Here is a 17,706-nt window from a genome sequence, read left to right as displayed (position 1 = left end):
ACAGGGCGCCAAGAAAGTCAAATTTTGGTTTGTCAGACTTCAAGTCTGGGATGTAACCAGTACATTGGCAGGATTTATTGGAGTGAAACTAATGTAGAGGACTGTTGTGGCAAGGTTCATGCTAGCTTTGTTGACGTAGTTTGGATTTTTTGAGTTTATGTCCCCCGTTGTTGGTGCGTTTGTTCAGCATGACCTACGGGTTCTGAAAAGGAAGGTCAAGGTTCACTCTTCTGGACTGAGGCAAAAGTTCAAAATTGTAAAACTCCTAAAAGACAGAAGCTGATCACACACTTGTTGAAAAGCATTGTAGGTATAACCCTGATTTACTTGCCTTCTGCTGAAAGAATCCCAAAGCAGCTGGATGCCATTGGTGACATCATGGGGAGGTAAATATTATCTCAGCAAGCGATCAGAATCTGACAAGAAGGTCATAAATATTTAAAGTATCTTTTGAGGTAATTATGTTTTTTTGTGATGCTGTAAAACAAAATAAAGTGTAGTTCAATTGGTGATGTGTTACATATTTTATTACCAGGGATACTGATGCTCATGACATTGAATGTTAAGTCGATCAGTTGTATATTTGGGTGCTCTCTTGCAGGTCTAAATTCCACAGCGCTCTGTCCCCACTGACAAAGTGACATGGACACTTTCGGATGTTTACTCCTGTTTGCACTGCAAATTCCAAGATTGCCTCATGGTGAAGAGAGAAGGAGTCAGGAATGTGGAGGCTGTACAAACTTAGATGCCATAAAGTCATCTGAATATGTGACAAGACTATGGGACAGCAACCCTTAAACTGTTAAAAACGGATTCTTAACAGTTAGTAACTGTAGCGATAGGCTGGTTTTCTCGGCTTTATGACTGTAAAATGTAAACTCTCAGCTGTGCAAATATTAAGAGAAATGCATCAACAGTTCCGCTATACTAAACTTAAGCAGATACAGTGAATTTATTGCTGGGATCATGTAAGTATTTTGAAGACCATGTGTGTGCATTCACATCACAGAGAAAAAAATGGAGGTCATAGAAAATTGTCTGTGAAATTTGCGGACTCAGAGATTGACAGTGATATATGACAGACTCGGCACAGATTGCCCTGTAAGCTACAAATAAAACACAAATAAACATTTTTGAAACACTGACATGCATACTGTGTCTTCTGTCTAAATGCCTCTCTGCCTGCCATCTACTTGTTTAGACTATTGATAAGCCACATTTATAAAAGACCAAGTATGTGCTTTCATTCAGAGTCTTAAGTGGTGCTCCAAGGGAGTACTGAGGCAAAAACACAAATACCTAGTGTAACTCTCATCGGGTGCTCTGGACAATGTCATGCATAATACGCATCATAAAGTTTCTTGGGGCGAAGAGGCGACGTGCCAGCTGGTGGGAAAACAAAGACACTCTATAGTTCTATAGTATATACTCAGGCAGTTTTGTATTTGGGAAAGTGTACATAAAATATGCATGCATGTGAATTCTGAGATATTTATTCTGTATGTGAACCCTCAGTTAGGAGTTATACCCTTATGTTATATACTTATAAAAAATGAAGAACATTACGTGTCTGCATGTTCCTCGTGAGAGCTCACTTGTGATTTTTATCCCCAGGCCTTTGAAAACTATTCAACATTACTGCTATGAGCTATGATAGTTTTCTTTGGTAAGTATGTACACCACTATTCATATGCATTTTTTTTTTTTCAAGTCAAGCATGTCCTGGGGCTCACATAGGCAGATTTTCTGCCAAACAACAATCACCCTTACAACCTTAAAAGACACAAAATAACAAAGTTAAACAACAAATATTAATAAAGGTAGCCTCACAGTAAATATATCCAAAACAACATCCAAGCCATTGGAAATCCTCTAAAACTATCCAATCCAATCAGAGCAGCTTGTGAAGTTTCAGCTCTTTTTGTAATTGGTTCCAGAAAAGGGAGCATTAATCTTGTATTTAAATTGTTGTTTGTAGTCCCTCCTCATGAAAGTCACTGTCTCACAAACTGCATGTTGTTCATCTTTTCCACAGACGGTGTAAGACTCCTTTAAGAGACAGAAACCTGAAGCAGAACCAGACTCATGCTGAACAGCAACCTGCCTAATCTGCGTTCAACTTGGAAAGTGCAACAGAGCGAGATGCAGGAAGAAAAAAAGGATAGAGACATTGTAAACCTTCAGTTCATCCCCAATTAGTGAAGCAGTCGGAGCTGTAAATGTCACAACTTTGTACATTGAGATTGAACCAAAACAGTAAATTTACAGGATCTAATAGATGCTTTTATACAAATTTGTATAAAAGCTGTTCTTATTTACTTCACATTACTCGTTCAACTGTATCTTTTATTTCATTATTGGACTGTAAGGGGCAGCTTTAAATTGACAAACTGTGGACCTAATCTTGCTAAAAAAAAATGTTGAGATAAGCTAAGAACAGAGTTTGACAGAATGAGAATAGCAGGACTTATGTGATCAGGGTCTACTTTCACACAAAGCAGCACACAGTACAGCAGGTGCAGGCCGGCTGGTGATAGGCAATCGTGAGGCCCATTGTGGCTTCATTAATGGAACAGGAAGAGAATTGAAGCACGAGGGCAAACACACACAACTCATTACCCCCTGGCTATCGTGTACCTTTCACACCGCAACTCAAAGTGTGTGCCTGTGTGTGTGCGTGTTGCATTTATTGCATCTATATGAGTTTGGTGTTTGAGTGGATGGGTTGGGGGACAATTACAAGCTATGCTGATTCCCACTCTGTTACATACACAACAACAAACCAAACTTTAAGGACCACAAAGAACAAAATCACATCATCACAAAAGACTGACAGCCCTCAGTCAGAGAGGCAGACTGAGAGCATCAAGCTGACTCAGCTGGCACTACACTGTTGGAGAAGCAACAGGACATCCGCCCTTTTACACCACTGTGTCACTTTAGAACCGCACGCACCCAGAATGCCTCATACACACATCCACACGCATCTTCGAACTGGACACACTGCAGGCTTCTGTTATGTATCTAAAATCACAAGAGCAAAGAGCAGAGCGGTTGACGCAAAGGAAAAGAGAAAAGAGAAAACAAACAGTCATCACGGAGGGAGTACAGACGGCCATGCTGTATGTATATGCGCTGTGTAAAAATGTAGTCAGGTTGTTGTAGACAGGTGTCAAACCTGCCCTGGAAAGAGTCTGTGGTCACACCCTAACAAAGAACCTCTGAGAAAATGAGTATTTTTAGTCCTTAGCTGTGACTGAAGGCTTCCTCTATGTACTCATCAGCCATGTTTAATGCTGGTTAAATATTTCAAACTGTTGCTATGACAGGTGTAAAAGCAAGGATGTTATATTTCCTTCAGCTTGTTGACGAAGTCAGATGTTACTCTCACGCTGAACGGAGGTGACGCTCATGTTATTGAACCTAAAAATCATTAACATAGTTTATTTACATTTGAGTGCACATAACACAGTGATGGAAGAAGTCCTTTAAAAAAATGCATATAACCAGAGCTACAAAATAAATATCATTATAATATTAAAATCGACCGAATAAGAAGTGTGACAGTATTTTTAAAGTTAAAAATCAAGATGCATTCATGTCTTTTACATTGCGTTTCATTTTTTAGCCACTAAAACTAGTTTTATCTCAAAAATATTCTGATAGTTTACATTTAAGTTGTACATCCTTGTGTTTTACTCCTTTGTCTGCTATTAAATGACGGGGGGGGGGGGGGGGGGGGGTTGCCCTTCAGGAGGACTCTCGCTTAAAGGTGTGTATTACCATAAAGGTGGGCTTGGAGTGTAGATGGGTCAACAAATGCTTAGTCAGCAGCTAATGCTAGGTTTAGCTTGGTTTACAAGGTTCCTCCATTATTCACTCCATTTATTCTTGTATTAATAACAATTTTAATTTTGGCAAGGGATTGAAAAGAAAAATCATATAGATTTTCTTAGGCTTCAGTTGGAGTTGATTGTTTACAGGCAACCACTGACTTAGAATTGGCATTAAAAAAGACAATGTCAATAGAATGTGATCTATATACTTAAAAGAATATACACATTGGTTTATAGAGATTTGAAACAATTCTACAATTTTACTGATACCATACGTTTTAAAACTAGAACATCTCTCCATTATTGACTTGATTGAAAGACTTGTAAAAGTGCTGAACCTTTAAAATAAATAAATTGGATCATCATATTTTTTCAGCCAAAAGCTACAGTACCTTAAAAAAGGAGCAATCAGTCTAAATCTCACAAACACAAATCATTTCTGTACTGAAATGTTACAAATGTATTGTATTTGTGCAGTTCAGACAGTGTGATGGATTTCCCCGCTTTTTTAGTTTAACAGATTTAAGAAATTACTCAATATTGTGTTTCTAGGTTATATCATTTTGTTGCCATGGTATCTTAAAAAGTATGAATATTGTTCAATTTCACCATGTATATCATGACCACCGTATACTAGAAATATTCACAGAATATAAACAGTGATTTAAATTACTGAGAGTCAAAGTCATGTTCTTATTGACTTGCTACGACCTTTTTGTTGTCGTTGCAAGACATGGCGACAACCCTTGCTGGCCATCAAAATGACCACAGGATTACGGCCCTTTCACACTGACTTCTTATTTTTTATCGAGGAAGTTGTGCACTTCTTAAATAATTTGTTTAGTGTATCATAACCTCATTGTGTATTTAATGTATTTTAATGCTGTATTTAACCACGCCTGTGCTATAACGTTTTTTTTCCCAGGTGAGAGCCAGGACAGGTGAGCTGAAACAAGCAGCTCCTGTGTCTTGGCTCATATGTAGGAATAATGAACTGCTGTGATTTTTACAGCACAGTAATGAGGGAAACATTCCTGTTTATCATTGTCACACACGGTGGGTGCTCAGCATGGAGATGTGAATATGTTTTGCCACTATGAATTTTGGTCAAACTTTTTTTTTTCTCGAGGGGTTATATTTACTCTTTGTCAAGTTAGTCTCCATCCCTCCCTTTCAGTCAGTCTCCCACCCACATGGCTGGCTCCACCCTCCACCAAATATAAGCTGTGTCTACAAGGTGTGCGTCTCTAATGAGCACATATCCCAGGGTTCCCTCTGTGTGGTGGTCTGTCCGCCTGCTTTTTCTTCTAGTTGCCTGACTGCAGTGATTATTTCCCCTTTAAACGGCCAATCACAACGGTAAGCACTGATCTCATAAATATGCTTATTTTTCATTTGATTGAAATCTCTGTAAGCAGTTTAATTACAGGATTTATATGCATGTTGTCTTGAAAAAACTCCTTTGAAAGTTTGTTGTTGCCTTTACTGAACTGATTCACTGAATTGTAAATACTTCCATAATGTCAGTGAGTGTTTCCAGATTTTATTATTCATTTGATTTTAATCCCCAAAAATGTGAAATTTACAGGATTTACCTCGGATCTACCCCCTGTTGAAATAAACTCAAATGAATTGCTTGCACATTTAGTCACTATGCTCATCGAATCCATTTTCTAACATAACATAACTTTTGTCGTTGTAGCCATGAGTATCTGAAAAACTTTTAGAAAAACGAAATCGCTAAGTTTTGCTCTTTTGAATTGGGATGATTTTTTAAAAATTTGATTTAAGAATAAAAGAAAGACTGAAAGAGAGGCTCTTATTAAAAAAAAGTTTAATATCAATATTTGATAAACAAGATAGGTAATCAATAATGTCAATCATTTCTATATAGTGTGAAATCTATTTTTAAACAGTGGACGTTGCTGCTGCGCCTTTTGCTGCTGCAGCTGAAATACGTTTTAAAATTGCAAATCGCATTAAAGACAAAAAAGGCAAATATTTGATGTCACTGCAATCTGCTTTGAGCTGCTGGTGTGTCTGGGGCCTTGAACTGTGGAGTTAGCATCATTTCTTTACATCATCATCCTGCAGAGAAGCAGGTAAAACATCTTTAACTCACTGACAGAGTGCTTGAATTCCACACTTCTGCATCGACAGCATCCCTGATAGTTTGCTTATTACAGCCCGAGAGCTGTAGTGTGTGCTGTATGTCCGTCAGTGAGAGAATGCCTGTGCTGAAGGCAAATATGCGTTCAAGTGTTTTGTGTGCATGTGTGTATGCAGAAAGCTGAAGCCAAACTGTCAGATGTATGTGATGGGGGCAAAGCATCAGTTTGGTGAGAAGAGACTGAAGTGCAAACACAGTCACAGATTTCTTTGGACAGCTTTGTCTCTCTGGCCTGATTTCTTGACTTTTTTAATTCACTCCCTTCATAAAGTGTCTGATTAGTGCATTGTCAATCACTTTGACGTTAAAAGGTTCACTTGCTAATAGTGCTTCTCAATTTTAAGTCAGTTTTATTGAAAGGTCTTCTGTTTGAAAAAATGAGAAATATATCAGAAACCCACAAGTTTGAACAAATGACATTATAGAAGTAGGGTGTTTTTTCTCAGGCCAGTTGTTAAGAGATTTAATATGTAGGGAAACACAACAAATGTATTCTTTAGACAACATTTACACAGCAATGTCCTTCAATCAGATTTTTTTGAAAGAAAAAAATTTTTTAGTGCATGAGTTTCAGCTGTTCAAATATATTGAATGTGCTCTTCTTTGTCAAATCATTCGTCCTTAAAGAAGATAAAGTTTTGATCATTTTCTAAAATGAAGTCCTTCATTATGTCCCTTTGATTTCACAACCGTCTTACCTGATCTGTGTCCATGATAATCAGGAGGAGTATACATAACCTGTGCAAATCAAACTATCAAACCTGTCTCATAAAGATTCAAGCATTGCTCATCCTTTTTTTTTTTTTTTTTTTATAAAGCTGGTCATTCATTCATTAAAAAGGATAAAACTATACTCACTTTTTCTTTCCCATGTTATTATATTCATCTATTTTTGCATCGCGTCATGATAAAATCAGTGTTTTGGCACTTTCAGTGACCTCAGTGTGCAAAAAAAAAAATGCTGAAGAAGAAGAGAGGACCTTAACATATAGTGTGCATAGGTAACCTTTGGAATGCGTGTGCGCTTGTATTTGTATGTGTTTGTGTACATCCTGCATTGTACCCTGCTGTGGACACCATTCAGCAAACTTTAGGAATGCACAGCACTCAATGGACAGCAAGAATAATGGTTGAGGGAGAAGAGGGAGAGATGCAAACACTTTGGTCATTTAGCTGCACAGCTGTGGCAAAGTGTGTGTCTGTGTGTGTGTGTGTGTGTGGACTAGCTGTATTCCTCTGGTTTGTGTACTGGGTTTATTTGAACGAGGACATTTGCAGCGTGAGTTGAGGAGGTGTTAATTTTATGAGGTGTGCTTTGCGATAAAAGCTGCGTTTAGGGAGCCGAGGAGCTGCAAATGTTTTTTCCTTTCGCAGAGAAACCACAACGTCAGGCTACTTACCAAGATTGAGTGCATGAGTACCGCTGGCTTAAGGTTAAATTTGTAAATGGTTTTGCGGTGTGGGTGTGTATGTGTGTGTAGGTGTGTTTGTGTGCGTGTGCGTGTGTGTGTGTGTGTGTGTGTGTGTGTGTGTGTGTGTAGGAGAGCGGAGTGGCTTGCCAGACACGTTCAAGAGAATTAAACATCAGTTTTGGGTCAGGCTGCTTGTTATGTTGCGGTAAGAGAAACTCAAAGAGCGTATTTGGCTAAAAGAGAAGAGTGAAGGTGCTGAATGCTGTAATGTTTTCTTTCTGTATGCATTAACATAAAGCACAAGAAAAGTAAACACATAAGCGAGTGTGAGAACACTCCAAACACCAAAAGATGAAATGGCTAATTTAACTCTTTTCCCAGACTGCGATAAGTACCTCTCACATCTCAGCACACGTGGACTTTTTTTGCAGCACCGTTCTTTGCTTTAGCAGGAAGGTTAAAAGAGACACCAAGTCTCGCCCTGTGACATCCATCGCAGTCTGCAAGGTCACAGAGAGGCTTCAGGTCAGTGAATAGGGATGTTCGCGAAGGAAGGAAAGGGCCAGCGAGGGCAAACTGACAAAACTGAGGCAGGCGTTAAAGATGGTGCAGAACAGGCATCGCTCTGTTCACACAGACACACAGGAAGAACGAGAGACGGTCAAAAGAGAGATCTGACGCCTGAGAAGAAATAGACAGATGTGTCTGGACACGCAGAGCTAACATTTCCATCTGATACTTATGAATGAAAGGTGGGATTAAAAAGTGATTTTGATAGGGAGTCTTTTACAACCTGAGCTGTGGGAATGTGTTGCCCCGTCTCCAAATGTATTTATTTAATCTATCAGTTTATATGTCAGTGACAATACGCTTTGTTACATCTGCAACCAATGCAATGTATAGAACTTCTAGTAATGGCTAAAGTCGTCCTTGTCCCTGGTTAGGCTTTCAGGAGTATAAATGTTGTATTTTTATGTCCATGTGTGTATGCATTACAAACCAAGGGAGCCACATGTCTTTTCATGAGCTGCAATTTTGATTAATCCCCCGTTCCTCTTCAACATTACTGGATGTTGATTGCGTTTAATGCAAATTACCTCAATTACATATAACGTAAAAGTTTTACATTCAAATGCTCTCAAAGTAAAACAGATCTTGAAACATTATATTTTTGCAAAAAATTATGTGGTTTTAATGCTGAGACAGAATTATTTAATGTGGTATTCCCCTTTCCTCAAAAAGCAACAGTATCTCAACTTCTCTTTCTCCCTAGGTGGAGGAGAGACTAAGCATTTGCCCCACACACACATAAAACATTTTGATAATAAATAACTCATTTGAAAATATAGCTTGTTTTCTTAATTTGCTTCCTTCAACAATTGTTTAAAAAAAACCTTCCTCTGTAATTGCAATTGCCAATGGAAGTATGAGAGATGCAGGGGTTGATATGATATGATGGTATGATGTACTGTCGTATCATTTCATCACATTTGCACAGCTGTTTCTGTTTAATTCTGGAGATTGTATCTGAATTTGACACCTCATGAAGGCCGACTCAGCAGAAGCAAACGCTTACAGACACATGATACCCATAAGTCCTCTGATACCTGACAGACAATTTACTGTTATGTTTCTCTAAAGTGTCAAAATTATGGACATCTGGAAGTAGCAGGGGGAACAGAAGCACACACATTTTACATAAATTGCGCTGCAGACAACTTTGAGGTTTGGCTTATTTTTTCGCCCGTCTGGCACAGGCAGGACAAGCTGTGAACTCAGTGATGTGTGACCAGCCAAATATTATTTTAGCAGCAGATGTTGAACAATTACTGTCCAAAAGGTACTCATACCTGATCATCACCCCCCGCTGTTGTCTCAGGTTCAGTAAAATCAGATTTAGGGACGTCACTGAAGGGGATTGGATCAAAAATGTAACATTTTCCTTTATGCCAAATGTGGACATTTGTAATGGGTTGTAATACTATTTTTTACAGACAGACTTTTTCTTCAGGAAAATCCTCTGATTAAAAATGTTGATTTGTAAAAAAAAAAAAAAAAAAAAAGGGGGGGGGGACTTGGGACGCTGGAGCTTATTGTCCGCAGTGTCGGGGGACTATTTGAGTTGTTGGGGCCAGAAGTAGTCGCGTGGTAGGGTAGGTAGTATCAGCATTTTCATAGTACCTGGATCTACATCAACACAGCATGTTTCTGTTGGAGTTGGCAAGACTGTTTTTGTAGGGGAAATATTTCAGATGAGGGATTTCTTCACTGGGTGCTTATCCTAACTTGTGTTTGTTTTAATTTTATTACTCAACATAAAACAATTAAGATTAAAACGTTACATGTTAGCTTTGACTCAAAGAGAAACTGTACCTACAGTAAAATCAGCTACACACAGTCACTAGCTTGGCACAAGTTCTGTAAAATGAAAATAATATCCAAGTAAAATATGAATTACTTTCAATACTTGGTCTTTGTGTTCTTGTAGTCAAAATCTAACCTCACAGCTCAAATTGATCGTTGATTTGAGCAACCCTTCTTAATTAACAACAAGTACACTATGGATTCCGCAAAGAAAAAAGAAAAAAAACATTTTGATGTTTTGGCTCAAATGAACTCCAAACAACAATATTAAATCTAGGAGAGAGACTGACAAGAAATGGGATTTCATTGCTTCACTGTGCCCCAGCTGCAATAATTTAAATGACTGGCTAAATACAAGGTTGTTTTTTCCTACCTCAGAAACAGCTCCAAAAAAGGTGTTAAGTGTATGAGAGATGGGTGACATCTCCCTGACCTGAAAATGTAGACCATGGTTGCCATTATTTAGTCCCTGTTGCAAATTGCGGCTTGTCAGAGAGTCATCACTGACAGAGCCCAAATGTCTTACACCAAAGTGTGAGAAATTAAAACTGTTCATATGACAAATGTGAGAAACAGTTCACAACTTGTTTGCCACGCCATCATGACTTCTCACTGTTTTTGTGGCACATTAGTTTGTTGCTCCGAGTTTGGCATCTATACAGATGACATCTATGGTATCCATACGGATACCAATCAAGATATGATGATAGCTTTCAAACAAGGTTTAATGGGGAAAATCTTCTTTGCTGAAGTCTATTTGTTAAACTCCAACAATCCCTCTATTTTTTCTGTTTGAAGTGACGATATGGAAATTTGGTTTGGGTATGAAAGTGTGAACCAGTTGCTCTGGGCAAAACACTTACAGTATGTAGAATAATGTGTTGGAGAGAAGCACAGCAGGAAAAGACAGGAGGTGTTTGCGTCACTCTACAGTTGCTATGACAACATCACTGCGTTACTATGTGATGCTCAACAGACCCTCGTTGTGAGCAGTCCCTCTGACCTGTGGTCGCAAATTTGTCAGAATATTCCTAACCCTCTAAAAACACATACACACACTCTCACATGTCGGATTTGAACCTGGGCCTCCCACTCGGAGGACCACAGCCTCTTTATATGGGACCACTAGACTACCAGTGCCCTGAGAATTTATTTTTAATATTTGCAGCTCATTGTCAGTGTGAATGTAGGCTACTGTTATATATAGAGCTGCTTAATGCAGGTGATGGTGCAGTGACACGGTTCGTTAGACTACACTGTTCTGGTAACAAAAGGCTCACATAACATGTAGCAGCATTTAACGCTCCTCACCCAGCAGGTACACAAATTGTTGGTCATTGTTTGGAAAAGTTAAATCCTTTTTCTGTGTTTGTGAAATACTTGTAGATGCTATCTGTCTTTACTACTACTACTTGTAATATGCCATGGTATGTGATTTTTGTCATTTAAAAAAAATTGTTTCTGTAGTTTATTTTTTATTCACAGAAAAAACAAGACTCAACATGGAATTTGTCATATCTAGACTTTAATGATAACAATCTGAAACTGTTCAAAGGAAGACATTTTAATGTGTAAACAGAATTTTTTCATAGAATAGACATCAACATTTTGATATTGAGATACAGTATACATTATATACATACAAACTAAATACAATATATACAGTGTTGCCAGATCTTTTAACTATAATCCATTTAACTATAATCCAAAGAATATTTCAAACAGGGACTGTTTCTGCAAGTGGATAAATATCTGAAATAAACTTATGTGGCTCACATGTTGATGGAGATACACATATTTGTCTCTGCATGTACCTTCATTTCAGAATAATGTTGATGTGCATATAGCTTTTGTAGAATATGGTCTAATTTTTTTAAATCATGTAATGTAATTAAATGATTTCATATCAAGTACTTATGGTGTTATCTATATCACTCAGCAGTGTTGGAGCTTTAGTGCAATCAATGGTTCTCTTTTGTCAAAAAGAACAGAATGTTTCTACCTGTGGAATGAAGTTAGATAATAATTTATTATTTTTTTACATCCTGAATAGTCTTCTATGTATTTCTTCGCAATGTGTGTCTGAATAGCTAAAGATAAAAAGTCTCTCAACATTAATGCACCTCTGTCTTCTCACTTCCAAATCCAGCCCAGTTAGTCTTGTCCCAGATAGTGTCCATTTAAGTGTTTCAGGATCTGAACACAGCCTCACACACAGTCTAGAAAGGGCTTGATGCTCACACCTTATACTCCCTGTGTCATCTGTATACCTCACAGAATGTATCATTAATTCAAAATCTGTGAAAATACCAGCTATCACTCTTTGGGCAAAAAATAGGTTTCACTTCTTGTTGGGAAAAACACAATGGCATTCCTCAGAGGCCTCTTTGGCATGTCTGGCCTCTGTCGCTGTGGAGACTACGTTTGCTTCTTTCAAAGGCCAGCTCTCATTGGGGGAGACAGTGGCACTGCCATGTCAAAATCACCAGTCGACTGAGAAAAGGTCAGAGGGCGGAAAAGATCCAAAGAGCCAGTGATGGATTGGACACTGAGGATGTGGTTGGGATGAGAAATTTAAAAACTACAGAGGAAATGAATGAATGAAATCGTGTCAGGTTTGCAGTTTAAACCTTGCTGGGAAGTGTGGCAGGAAGTGAGTAGACTGGGATTAGACTTTAGATGGCTTTAATAACAAAAATCAATGAACCGACAGCTTATAAAAAGGAGATCTTTTGGTTAGAGCAAACGCTATCCATTTCACTGCTCTGATCCTTTAAAGCAGAAAACTCTGAGGCTAAGTGATGAGTCTTCCAAATAAATAGGAGGTCTGAATGGCACTGCTGGACCACAACTGGATTGTATTTTAGTTTTATTGCAGACCCAAAAGAGAAAGGGAGATCAAACAAACACCATCAAATAAAGGGATTTTCTTTTATGTTCCCTGTTATATTTACCAGACAGCTGTAGATGGCTTCAGATATTTCAGATGTTTTTAATTTAAAATGTCTTGGATAAATGTTTGAGTAAATGGCTGAATTTAGGCTGCAGGAAGGACAAGAATGCTCCTTTAACGCCAGGAGTGTCGCAACATGGCTAGTGTGCACCATGGTTAGTTTGCAAACATTTGGCAGACCTAGAAAACAATAACAAGGAACTGGTGCCCTTGTAAATAAAAATACCTTTTTTAGTTCCTTAAGGAATTACTTCTCTTCAAATGTAAATCCTGAAGATGCTCTTCTATGTGACAGTTATTGTGGCTCCCTCTTGTGGATAACCATTGTACATGCAGCCATCCAAGTAGAGCTTTTGAGATAGTAACTTAAATTGTATCTCACATGTATTATTTTTATTGTTCTTTAGCACAACCCCTTTCTATCATTCAGCAGTAGGTTATAAAAAACCTCTGACAATCACTTTTTTTTTTTGCAACATTTGGGACCTTGTGGTGGAGTATCTGCACAGACATTTCCTCACTGTTACTTTATGTGTAGTTTTTATATATAAAAACTCTTTTGTTGCAGTAGTTGTGGTTGAACTTCTATGTTGACCTTATTTATTATCCTATTAAATATGTTCAATACAGTATTTAGGTTTATCAATGGGGTCTGAAAGTAAATGTCTAAGCTTTTAGTGACATAACAACCAAGGTCAACCAATTTACTTTGCTGTTCACAAGAACAGTATGTACCGTACATCGAATTGAAGTCCAGCAGAGGGAGACAAAGAAGTGTCTTCTGTTAAATACATTTTGCAGTGATAGTGGAGGTCAAACTAACTGATACACATGACATAAAAATATCTGATGCATACCCCCCTCATATCTTGTCACTCTTACCTTTTACACAGGCCTTGACCATGTCTCCACTCCCTGCCCCCCTTACCCTGGCACTGCTACAGCTAGTAGTATTCACCTGTGTAAGTGCTGGGGCATACTATGGCCACAAACAACATCCTCAGCCGTACCAGTCAATGCAGCACCTCCAACATATGGGCGTAGGCAAGGAAGGATATCCCCAGCAGCAGTACCTGGGCAAAGAGGGGCCCTATATGCAGTATCCCCACTACAGAAAGGAGATACCCCAGCTGCCAATGCACAAAGGCAAAGAAAATCCTCGTAAAGGGGGCGTCTATAATGGTGGACATGACAAAGGTGAGAATCAACCATTTTCCTCTAAAAATAAAACAAAAATATAATTTATATGTGACTTCACAAACAAACAAAACAAGATACAACATTTTTTTATTTATTTTATAGAATGTATAGAGAAGTTGTATAAAGTACTGTGTGCTGCTGCCCATTTGACAATATGATAAACACAATCTTATTGGATGTTTGTTTCATTACTCAAAGGACAAACAATCCCAAGTGGAGCTGAGGGAATTCCCCAGGGAGAGCCAGGCCCAGCTGGGCCCCCTGGGCCAGAGGGTCCTCCAGGACCTCCTGGAACTTCAGGTAATGGACAGCCGGGACCTGCTGGAAGGCCTGGACCTCCTGGTCCGCCAGGAGTGCCTGCAGTGGGAAAACCAGGTTTACCTGGACTACAGGGCCAGCCAGGTGGAAATGGGGAGCCAGGGCCCCAAGGTGAAATGGGTCCGAGGGGTGAAGAAGGGCCAGTGGGACAGCCAGGACCTCAGGGTCCCCCAGGACCACCTGGCCTACCAGGGATAGGTAAACCAGGGGTTCAAGGATTACCAGGTCAACTAGGGCTGAAAGGTGAGCCAGGACACAAAGGTCTTCCAGGACTACCAGGATTACCGGGACCAAAAGGAGACAAGGGGATGGGTCTGCCAGGTCAACCTGGTCACAAAGGATTCCCAGGGCCACCAGGTCCTGCTGGTCCAAGAGGGTTGCCTGGTTTTGGAAAGCCAGGGTTGAATGGGGCACCAGGGCCAAAGGGACCAGCTGGAGAGAAAGGGCATCCTGGAGAGCTGGGGCCAGCTGGGCCAGCTGGTGACGGAGGACAGCCTGGCCCACCAGGTTTACCTGGCCAAGGAAGGCCAGGTCAAAATGGTCTGCCAGGACAGCCAGGCATGCCAGGTCCAAAAGGTCATCAAGGACCACCAGGTTTGCCAGGAAAGCCAGGACTGCCAGGATTTGGTAAACCAGGACTTCCAGGACCAAAGGGTGATAAAGGTATGAGTGGGCCACCTGGACTTCCAGGACCAAAAGGAGACAAGGGCTATGGAGGACTACCTGGTTTGCTCGGACCACCTGGGCCAAATGGTGCAGCAGGTCCTATGGGTCCTATAGGACCCCCAGGAGGTATGGGTGCACCTGGTCCTAAAGGTGACTGCGGGGAGGGAGGACCTAAAGGGGTTGATGGAGCCCAAGGGCAACAGGGTGCTCCCGGGATACCTGGTAAGGATGGTTTTCCTGGAGAGCAGGGAGAGCCTGGCCCAAGAGGTTTGCCAGGACCAAGTGGTCCCAAAGGAGAAAATGGTCATAAAGGACTACCTGGTAACCCTGGTCCTTCAGGACTTCCTGGGCCAAAAGGACAAGATGGACTACCAGGTGAAGTAGGACCTCAAGGTCCTAAGGGAATCCCAGGAATGGATGGTGCAGCAGGACCAATTGGGACTCCTGGTCTTCCAGGGCCAAAAGGAGATAGCGGTTCACCTGGTTCACCTGGGCTTGCAGGTGTGGGGACTTCAGGTCTTCCTGGTCCCATAGGACCTCCAGGAAAAGATGGTCTATCAGGACCCCCTGGACAACCCGGTCAGCGGGGGCCTCCTGGACCACCAGGCCCACCTGGAGAATCTGGTGTGTCTCCTGATATGGCTGGAGTGCTTTCACAGATGGGCCCTGGACTAGATGGTGTCAAGGCTGGTAGTTATGGCAAGATGGGCAAGTATGGAGGCAATGGGGCAGAAATAATGGGGGCCAGTGGATTGGAAATGCCAGCATTCACAGCAATAATAACAACTCCTTTTCCACCTGTGGGCACTCCAGTTGTCTTTGAAAAGCTCTTGTACAATGGTCGGCAAAACTATAACCCTGAGACAGGAATCTTTACCTGTGACATGCCTGGTATTTATTATTTTGCCTACCATATTCATTGCAAAGGTGCTAATGTGTGGGTGGCTTTGATGAGGAACAACGAGCCAGTTATGTATACATATGATGAATACAAGAAGGGTTTCCTGGATCAAGCATCAGGGAGTGCAGTATTACCTCTACAACCTGGGGATACTGTGTATTTACAGCTGCCCTCAGACCAGGCATCAGGACTTTATGCTGGGCAATATGTGCACTCTTCCTTTTCTGGGTATTTGTTATATCCAATGTAAAACCACAAACTGCAAGGAAGGAAAGGTTTCAGTGAGTACATAGGGGAAGCATGTACTTGTATGAAATGAATCATGACCATAAACCACCTAAAATAAGCAATCTCCTAATCTTAAATCAACACATTAGGATCTCATTAGCAGAGATGAGAGGTGAAGATATAATTTCTTGGGAAAAATCTGAGGTATGAGAGTCTGCATATTCAGCAGCTTTCACGCTGCCATTACTGCCTTGAAGTAAAATAATTGGTGGAAATGACAACAAGATGTTTTCTTTGACAGCTTCAAAGATATCATATATATATAAAACTACAGTCAAAGAACAACATGACAATTGTTTAAGTTGTATTATATATAAAGAAATGTGCTAAACCCCAGAAGGGCACAAACATTTGACGCATATAATGTGAAATGTATACAAACCAAAATACAAAAAAACACACTCTTCTAGTGACACTGTTTTAAACCCTGCTCCTCATTAGAACAGGCAGCTCCCCCATGTGGTAACGAATGTGAAATTCAGTGAGACACATTTGGGTGTTTTCATTTTGGAAGACAATGTTCGGATCCATACCAGATACTGCATTGCTGTTGATGAGGGCCATCATGTAAATTAGTTTGCATTGTAGCTGTGTGTTTACTTCTGTTTTGCAGTAAATACATCTCTGGTCATGCAACCAGTAAAAGACTGAGTTTTGGACTAAAGTTTATAGTATTCGATCTATATCGTATTATTAATAGTTCAATGTCTCAACTTCCCAAGTTACAATCTCAGTTGCAAATGCAGTGCAGGAGCAAACTAAATGACACCTACACTTTTGAGGGGGTATTTAATGGCAATTGATGCATTTGTAGGAGCATGAATATAGGACTGGCAAAATAAATAATCACATCCATTATATATGTTGCTCACAGACAATTGCTCACATGAGTGAGATTCAATGAGTAAGAATGTAATATTAATTGTATGTTTTAATTTTGCATGAAGGTTTATGTTTAGTTTTTTTTGCAGAAATGCTAAGGTGAAACAAACACTCTACATCGTTCAGAAGTATGAAAACCACTCCATACACTATATTACAACATATAAACAGTGCGCTTTATACGTGATCTCTATGTCAAAAACTACACTGCAAGATTAAACTGGTATAAGCAGCTTTTGGTGAATATTAGAAAGCACAAATCCTACCTGTCAACATGAACAGTTTAACAGTTTAAACTACAACATTTATTTTATTGAACAGACGATCCACAGTGATGCAGTCTCTCTGAGCATTTTATCTATGACTCTGCAAATGTTTAGTTTCAATTCCAAGCAAGGAACATAAATATATGTACTTTTTTGTCCGTTTTTTAAAATGTATCATCCAACCAATAATATTCTGGTACTGTTTGTAACCATATTTCATTATCGTGTGGAAGGGCAGGATAATTGCACACATATTAAGTTCCTCCTCTATTACAAAGTCTCGAGATGGCACACTAGCCCTTTGTCTAAAATCAAGTCTCATGGGAAACACAAAACAACTGTATTACAACTGATGAAAAATATTGAATGTTGCTGCAATTCATCCCAACAGTTAACTTAATATTATAGTATTTTGTTTGCCGATCTCACACATGCAAAGATAAGGACATA

At 39.8% G+C, this 17,706-nt stretch overlaps 2 protein-coding genes across 2 annotated transcripts in view; both read left to right on the top strand.

Moving 5' to 3' along the window:
* The window catches only part of jagn1a (jagunal homolog 1a), a 37,235-nt gene that overhangs the window by 16,761 nt on the left and 2,768 nt on the right, over nucleotides 1–17,706 (top strand). The gene's annotated exons all lie outside the window — the stretch shown is intronic.
* col8a1a (collagen, type VIII, alpha 1a) lies at nucleotides 13,638–16,070 on the top strand (the record flags this gene model as incomplete). Its single annotated transcript, XM_079357424.1, has 2 exons — nucleotides 13,638–13,932; nucleotides 14,134–16,070. 2 exons carry the CDS (start codon nucleotides 13,638–13,640, stop codon nucleotides 16,068–16,070), a joined length of 2,232 nt encoding a protein of 743 aa, XP_079213550.1.

This window comes from Symphodus melops, assembly GCF_947650265.1.
Source record: "Symphodus melops genome assembly, chromosome: 12".
Taxonomy (NCBI): domain Eukaryota; kingdom Metazoa; phylum Chordata; class Actinopteri; order Labriformes; family Labridae; genus Symphodus; species Symphodus melops.
This window is presented reverse-complemented; position numbering and strand designations above follow the sequence as displayed.